Consider the following 8,886-nt stretch of genomic DNA (forward strand, 5'->3'; position numbering starts at 1 on the left):
GGGTGAGGCAAATCAGGAAGATTCACGTTTGGGACGGTTAGGTTTGGGACGGTTAGGTTTGGGACTCTTAAGTGTGGGATTGTTAAGTTTGGGGGGGGGGGGGCGATAGGTTTGGGACTGTTAAGTTTGGGACTGTTAGGTTTGGGGCTGTTAGGTTTGGGACTGTTAGGTTTGGGACTGTTAAGTTTGGGACTGTTAGGTTTGGGACTGTTAGGTTACACAAACACTCACAACATCGTTGGTAACGAGTCACGTCTAGGTAACAGGTGTTAGGTGTACTTGATGAACTGTTAATTCCTAAAACTTTCATCCAAACAGTTCTGCAGAAAAACGGGAGAGTAAAACAGAAGTAGAAAAAATGCTTAAATGGCGGTACTTGTGTGATACGTACAATTGTGACAATGTTAGGAATGTATCAAACCAGCGTAATGCGCAAAACTGTTCAAGTTAAGTTGATGATACCATACCAATCACGTCACTGGAAATGAATCCAAAACTTTGTAATGTTCAAATAGCTTGAGTATTGAACTTCAATTTCCGTGAAAGAAAAGATGTGGTGATCTTGCTTACTAGAGCTATCTAGAGTTATCGCCCTTGACTGAAGTCAAAATAAGTCCTGGATTGTCTTGCCTAACATTATGGACATAAGATTTCTCTGTCTTCTATAATCGAAACCGAACATAAAACCCTCGTCACTGACTCTCACACGCAAGATCGTGTCTTCGCTTTGTTTCGTCCTTCTACCGAATGTAGCTATCGTTTCATTGTTCCGTTCCATCGTCGGATGGAACTATTGCACGATTACGATGGTGGCCTTAAGCAGCTTCCCTTTGTTATTCTTACAGGACGTTTGTGTTCATTTTCCAAAAGTTAAGGTCATCGTAGTACCATCTTACTATCAATGGAACGATGATTCGCAGTATCGTTCCATCGCATCGCAATATAGTGATATTGTTTCGTAGTAATATTTCATCGGCCTCAAAAGATTCCTCTACTTTCTCTTTCCAGTGCTGATACTTGTCTGTAGTCGAAAATTTTGTCCAATATACCCCTGAAGTCAGTCTCTCTCGTTTAAATGGTGCGTTTTTAGGAGAGCCCAGGGCATCAGTAAATGATGTAATGGTAAGTTTCGGAGTTAAAGTGGCATATGCTGGTTAAAGATTTATCTTTAAGGCGCATTTTATTTTTGTAACCTTGTTTGGAAATAGACAGATTTGAACACACTCAACATCTTTCGACATTACTGGTGTACAGGTGTATCATGGTGTATCAAAGCCCTAGAAAATGGCTGCAAAATTTTCCGAGTCTTACCTCAGGTGACGTCAAAATGAATTGTTAAGCGTAATGTTCATTGGTGTTTACCCGTTAATCAGTGAACGTATATATGAAATAGCGCGTACCGTGACTAGGCCTATTCAGCTCTAAGGACACATTAAACGTTTTCATGTTTATTTCTTAATTTGCAGTTTTAGGATAAGTATGGACATATAATAGTATAACAGCTTAGGGGCATTAAACATAGCTTTTTAAAGTACAGTTTTCCTCCGCAGCAGTCAGTTTAAAATCCACAGGTGTATGATGCAACTGTTTACCAGGTGTATAACAACGATGAAAGTCCTTAAACGGAAGGCGATAATATATGTTAACGTTCCTTGAGGATGTTATGACGTTTGTGGCCAACGTGAGACAGATGTGACACGATATCTAAAAGGCAGGCAGCCCCAAGTATTGTTTGTTTTCAGTTGAGTGAATACCGCTCACAATAGGCAGGGTGCTTAAAGACTCCGTGATTTAGTTTATAATCGATATACACGTTTGTGTAGATGTTTTGTGCTCGGTCTATGTTCAATGCTTGTACGCAAAACATTATATGGTTCTGTTTAATCGGCTCATGGTAAATTTAGCCACACAAGGGACACTCCGAGATTCCTGACATACTAGCATCGGCTCTATATCAGCCCATGATTCACTGCTTACTTAGGTGGGTGGACAGTTCCAAAATGACAAGTCCACGGTTGTGATTGTGTCCATATCTGCAAAACTAACAAACTGTAACGTTTAAAAGGCTTGAACTAGAATAACGTGCTAGCACAAAATTTTTTTGAAGAACCGAATAGCGAGAAACGTTATGGCACATAATTCCGGTAAACCTTCATATCTAAATAACGTGATAGCACCATATTCGAGACAGCGTCTTACTGAAGCTAAGAGTTCAAATGGTGAACACGGTGCTAAATTCTGTACGTATATCGGGTCATTTGAGATCTGAATGTCGGCGCTAGCGCGATATTCGTTATCATAGAGAAAGAAAATATGGTGCTTACTTTTATATTGCCTGCATGTTGTTCGAGTTTGGAATAACGAATGTTTTGCTAGCACCTTATTCGAAAAACGAATAACGAAAAACGAATCTGGTGTTAACTTCTGTAGGCTTTCGACCGCTTTCGTTACTGTGATCTTAATTTGATCAAGCTAGCAATGACCCACATCATCTACCTTGATTTAATGAGCCATATTAACTCTTCAAAGACCTGAATTTCCTTTCATAAATATGTATGATACAGGGCCCAATCAGGTTCCACTTTACAAAGGTCGACAGGCAATTAAGATGTTGACACTGACAAAAGTTCAAAACAACAGCATGAGATGTGGCTGTGGTGAGAAGTATGCGGCGTATAGAACAAATTTATTTCACACTAGACGTAGAACTGCTTATTGCTGTTGTAAGGCCATTGTTGACAGCTATTTTGGCTGCAGGCTACATAATTTCCGGAATGACCGGTGGAGCCTTATAGAATCTGTAGTTTTACGACTCAAGAAGGAAGCTCATAAGCCTTGTTGTATTTTTATACGTTTACTCACAATTTAAACTGCACATTAAGAAAGAAAAGCCAAGTGTTTCACATATCCTTTAACACCGGTAACACTAGAACTCTCCTACGTGAAGGTAAAAAGGTTCAAGCAACCACACTCTTCCGTCGTGGAGAAGAAATCCGCCCTTACCGTGAAACGAAGTCCATGTGATCAACGGTAGAGTGCAACAAGTAAGTCGAATAAATGGAGACAAATGAGGATCAGTAAGTAATTCGCACTGCAGACACCGATGGCCTCCATGTTAATATGGGTCAAACAGGCCTATTGTTTAGCCGTTCGAGGGAAATGCTCGACGTCAGTTAACGATCAGTGTGAAAACGTGGGCTACGCATCTCTATGGATTCAAGGACCGCCTCTTTTTGTACGACTACAGTTGATTGGCTTGGCCTGGGACCGCTTAACTTTACTCTTTCCTGTAGGCCTACACGCACATTTACAATCAAAGCACCACAGCCAATATGGGTTTGGGAAATTACCTGTAGGGCCTACATAGGTAATTTGAAGCGTAGGCTCCTCCTTACTCGGCCGGTAATGCTCACCATCGCCGTATGCATGGGCATAAGTCTACATGGGGGTGTTTAGTAATGTACTGATCAGTGGTATAACATGGGACTGAGTCGAGTCGCACACGGGAATTACCCGTTGTTGTCGGTAAAGATTATCGGTACAGGCCAAAGGTGTGTTAAATGTAGACTGGACAATGACCTGTACTCTCCTCAGACGGAGGACGTGGCATTCGTTCGTGTTCTGTTGTCAGAGATCTACTTACGTAAAACATCTCCGTATATAGAATGCCAGAGTCACTCGGCCTGTTTGTCATAGTGGTTGTAGGGTTCAGTCTTAGATCTTAAAATTAGTAATCTTAGTATTTGGTGCAATTAGTATTATTCAACAAGAATAGGTTGGGGTAAATCAAAGAGATGAGACATAACTTCGGCATGAAATGAGTAATTCTAATATCACAGATACTGATGCCGGTGTCGAAGTGAATATGATGCCGCTACATGTAAATATATATCATTGATTGACCCAAACACCGACAGGTACGTACATTTAAAGAGACATATATCCGTGCGTAGTTCGTCACATTAATGAACCGTATCACTGACAGGTATGTACATTGAAGGAGACATATATCCGTGCGTAGTTCATCACCTTAATGAACCGTATCACTGACAGGTATGTACATTTAAGGAGACAAATCTTCGTACGTAGTTCATCACCTTAATGAACCCTATCACCAACAGGTATGTACACATTTAAGGAGACAAATCTCCGTACGTAGTTCATCACCTTAATGAACCCTAACACCGACAGGTATGTACACGTTTAAGGAGGCAAATCTCCGTACGTAGTTCATCACCTTAATGAACCCTATCACCGACAGGTAAGTACAAGGAGACGGAGATGAAATCAGGTCAAGTGCACCAGTCTTCAGGGGCCGACCTCGGGTGGAGTCCTCAACATCCATATCCACAACCACAATAAAAATAAAAAATATTCTAATATCACAGATGCTGATGCCGGTGTCGAAGTGAATATGATGCCGCTACATGTAAATATATATCATTGATTGACCCAAACACCGACAGGTACGTACATTTAAAGAGACATATATCCGTGCGTAGTTCGTCACATTAATGAACCGTATCACTGACAGGTATGTACATTGAAGGAGACATATATCCGTGCGTAGTTCATCACCTTAATGAACCGTATCACTGACAGGTATGTACATTTAAGGAGACAAATCTTCGTACGTAGTTCATCACCTTAATGAACCCTATCACCAACAGGTATGTACACATTTAAGGAGACAAATCTCCGTACGTAGTTCATCACCTTAATGAACCCTAACACCGACAGGTATGTACACGTTTAAGGAGGCAAATCTCCGTACGTAGTTCATCACCTTAATGAACCCTATCACCGACAGGTAAGTACAAGGAGACGGAGATGAAATCAGGTCAAGTGCACCAGTCGTCAGGGGCCGACCTCGGGTGGAGTCCTCAACATCCATATCCACAACCACAATAAAAATAAAGAATTTCCACCCGCTTAATACCGTCGTATTAGGGTAATCCAGTCCCCACAGTCGTCCGAAGAAATGTAGACTGTAGTCACACGTGCCGTGGAAATGTCAGTACGCTCAAAAACTCTGGTCAAAACTTTCGTTTAATAAATTTCATACTACAGGGTCACTCGTTGGAGATCGTCTATGTACACAGGCATAGGGTACTTTTAACATTACAGGAGATGATGACGTCAATTGTAATTATTATAATTTATTTAATTTTGTTTAAGACGTACCTGTGTACATGACTTTCCTGATTGTTGTGAACTCCAGTAAGTTGGATTGGTCGCGAGGAGCGTTCGTATGTTCGTATGTGAAAGTCATGTGATTCGTTCTGTAATTTCTATGGCAGGAGTGCGTCATGCCACCAGTACAGTTGGCTGACCAGTCCGGACATTTGATTCATCTTTACGAGTTCAACGGCAAATATTACCCAGCATTCCCGGGCATTGGACAGATCCTGAAAGAGTTACCAAACCTTCCAGCTAGAAATGATGACGTGATGATTCTCACCTATCCTAAGGCCGGTAAGAAATAGGTCATCAATCTTAGTCCATGAAAAATGCTTTCGTAAAAGTGAATGAAATACCTGTAAATTATAAAAATCCATATAAGGAAATGCTAAGGGAATCCAACTCATAGATAAGGTTCCCAGTGCAAATATGGCGGATGCTTGTCTGTGAGTTGTTTTGAAATTGACGTGGTAGCTTATGACTTTGGGTGGCAATAGGCGCTGCGGGTTTGTGTCTGGCTACCTCATCTCATAAATCTGTTTTCAGTTAATATGTGTTAGTGAAATATTCTTGATATGGAGAATAACACCTCAGTATCAGAAAAATAACTGAATATGCTGTCAGGTGTATAAGGTATAACACTTCAGTGTCACAACAATAACTGAATATGTTATCAGGTGTATGAGGTATAACACCTCAGTATCACGACAATAACTCAATATGTTATCAGGTGTATAAAGTATAACACCTCAGTATCACAACAATAACTCAATATGTTATCAGGTGTATAAGGGTATAACACCTCAGTATCACAACTTTTTGACGAAAAATGCATAATGTGTACTGGAAAATGCGACCCTGCAAAAATTTAAAAAGCTTATTTTTGTCAAAATTGTAGTATTCTTTTGTTACAAATTCAACATAACCGCTATTGTAGTTAAGTCACCTTTAGCAGCGGACACAAACTGCACCGCAATAATGTACCCCGTTGTACCTAAATCACAAAATACCTACCGCATGTACCCGTGTATTGGGGATTTGAGCACAGATTTTATGTTTAGAAACTTTACCCGACGTCAGAAACATGCGTCCTCAATCAATCAAGTCAATAAATCTGCTTGACTGTTCCTTAAGGTACTCACTGGACCTGGGAGATCAGCAATATGCTATACACAGGAGACGGTCAAATCTCCACACGTTATAAAGATCAGAGTATGCTGGAAGCGGTGACCGGTGACTCGCTGGCCGCCCTACCGTCCGTCCGTCTGCTTAACACACATCTCCCGCCAGAGTTTTACCCCAAAGATCTCATCAAGAGGAAATGTAAAGTGATTTTCGTACAGAGAAACCCTAAGGATATTTTCGTGTCATTTTTCCATCACACGACCAAGATAAAGCTGTATAGCTACCAGGGTGATTGGAATGGATACTTCGAGCTGCTAATGAACGGGAAAAGTAAGTAAATCCTAACACATTTTCCCTCCGGGAGATTACGCTGAAAAATAAATAATAAATAACAAGGGCCTCCAATAGTCTTCAATTTTATGACCAGGTATTTCAAATACAGCTCCTTAATGAATGCAAAATCAAATCTCTGCACATGGTCTGCTGTTAGCATATTTATCAAAGTTAAACTCCGGTAAAGTTCCCCTGTCCGCGACAAAGTGTTCCCAAGAAGTCAAGCTTGTGACTTCCTCTTTTCATTGTGTAGATGTCTGCAAAAATACCGTACCAAAAGCTAAAGTAATTAACGTCAAAGAGACAAAACTGAAATTTTCAGACTTGGACCGTTGATGTAACTCACAATTGAGTATATAGCACATTTTTTAGTCTTGTAGCATTACCTCAACATTCTGATGCTGCATGGTTTTTCAATCACAGATGATTATGGAACGTGGTTTCAGTGGACAAAACAATACGAAAGGTTCTTCGCAGAGAATCCTCAAATCCCTGTCCTAAGACTGTATTTTGAAGAAATGAAGCAGGTATAAATTATCCATATTCACATTTCCTCATAAATCATTCAAACTAATTATTTTGTCATCAGTATCTTAAACATAATAGAGAGACAAAAACGGTGAAGTCTATTCCCTGCCGGAAGTTGCTCCTTTTGTTATAAAACGTAATGTACATGAAACTATAAGTGTATACTATCATCAGTTTCCCATATACTTTCATAGGATCTGCCCAGAGAAGTGGAGAAAATGGCAAAGTTCTTAGATGTATCCTGTGAACCGAGTTATAGAGACAAGGTAGCAGAAAAGTGCAGGTTTCACATAATGAAAAAAGAAAGAATGCAGCCTCAAAAGAACCTAAATGTACCGCTAGACGGGAACGATCATCCTATATTCAGAAAAGGTAATCACACAAATCAAGGAAGTACGATTCACTTGTAAGTACAGACGGCACGACCCCTGGCAAGTTACTGATGAAGGTTCCCACTTGAAGCATACAGGCAGATATACACAATTCAGCGAATGCCGCAGTCAAGAATACTTCACTAGTACGACGGCGGTCAGCGTTATAATGGGGGGGGGGGGGGGGCGGGGGGACAGGGCAGAGCAGGTTACTGGCAGACCTTCCCACCTACGGCTAGTGAGGAAGCCAGCATGAGCTGGACTTGAACTCACAGCGATCGCATTGGTGAGAGGCTCCTGGGTCTGTGCGGCGCGTTGACGCGTTAACCACCTCGGCCATGGAGACCCAATCAAGAAAAGGTATACTCGATACTAATGCACTGTGTTTGATTGAGGCGTCCTTTCTGTCGTCATCGACATGACGTGTCAAACAGACATTGCTATAAATGATTCAGTTTTGGGATCAGCCGATATGGGACTGATATGTACAGTAGCCACAACCGTTTTGTGACAATAATAATAAAACAAGCCCAGTTGCAAGGAATCCGGTCATACTATACACTTATACTAGAACTCCCTGATCATGGTAGAAATAATTAATGTACAAACCCTTTAGCCGCAAAAGGCTTATTCTTGGTTTCTGTTTCTAGGAATGGTTGGCGACTGGAAGTCTCACTTCACTGTGGCTCAAAATGAGAGGTTTGATGAGGAGTACAATAAAGAGATGAAGGATTACAGTTTTAAATTTGAAGGGTATATGTGACATTTGTGTTATACATGTAACTAAAACGTGTAATATGTCATGCGCTTGAACTGTATAAGCTGAAGAACAGTGTACCTACATGTACATACGATAATCACGAATAATGAACACAGTTCAACATGTGAACATCTGTGATATAACGGAAATATGATATGATTGTCATGTGTTGGGTGTTCCATACATGATAACCATGAACCATCCTTTTTTGTTTCAGATGTGAACATCTGTGATATAACGGAAATATGATATGATTGTCATGCGATTTAACTTTTTGTAAGCTGACGAACAGTGAACGTGCATACGATAATCACGAATCATAAACAGTTATACTTTCAAATTTGAATTTGTGACAACAACAAAAAATGATGCGATTGTCATGCAATTGAACATTTTTTAAGTTGAGGAACGATATAAGCATGCACGTTAATCATGAACCATGAACAGTTACAGTTTAAGTACTACTCAGTTCAAATTTAGATCGTGTTCACACTTCTGGGTTAAAATCGTGCTCACGCTACTCAGTTGAGACTGCGTTCACGCAACTCGGTTGAAATCATGTTCACGCTACTCGGTGGTAATCATGTT

At 40.5% G+C, this 8,886-nt stretch overlaps 1 protein-coding gene across 2 annotated transcripts; it reads left to right on the forward strand.

Moving 5' to 3' along the window:
* The first annotated feature begins 2,986 nt into the window (after nucleotides 1-2,986).
* Nucleotides 2,987-8,531, forward strand: LOC135475233 (sulfotransferase 1C4-like). Of its 2 annotated transcripts, XM_064755047.1 has the most exons (6): nucleotides 2,987-3,044; nucleotides 5,301-5,475; nucleotides 6,316-6,636; nucleotides 7,063-7,166; nucleotides 7,362-7,539; nucleotides 8,189-8,531. In XM_064755047.1, the coding sequence occupies exons 2-6, from the start codon at nucleotides 5,310-5,312 to the stop codon at nucleotides 8,299-8,301; spliced, it is 882 nt and encodes a 293-aa protein (XP_064611117.1). In that variant the 5' UTR covers nucleotides 2,987-3,044; nucleotides 5,301-5,309; the 3' UTR covers nucleotides 8,302-8,531. The 2 variants fall into 2 exon arrangements, with proteins under 2 accessions (XP_064611117.1, XP_064611118.1); XM_064755048.1 differs by lacking the exon at nucleotides 2,987-3,044 and having other exon boundaries at nucleotides 5,242-5,475.
* The last annotated feature ends 355 nt before the right edge of the window (nucleotides 8,532-8,886 follow it).

The sequence above is a fragment of the Liolophura sinensis genome, chromosome 9, assembly GCF_032854445.1.
Source record: "Liolophura sinensis isolate JHLJ2023 chromosome 9, CUHK_Ljap_v2, whole genome shotgun sequence".
In the NCBI taxonomy this organism is placed as follows: Eukaryota; Metazoa; Mollusca; class Polyplacophora; order Chitonida; family Chitonidae; genus Liolophura; species Liolophura sinensis.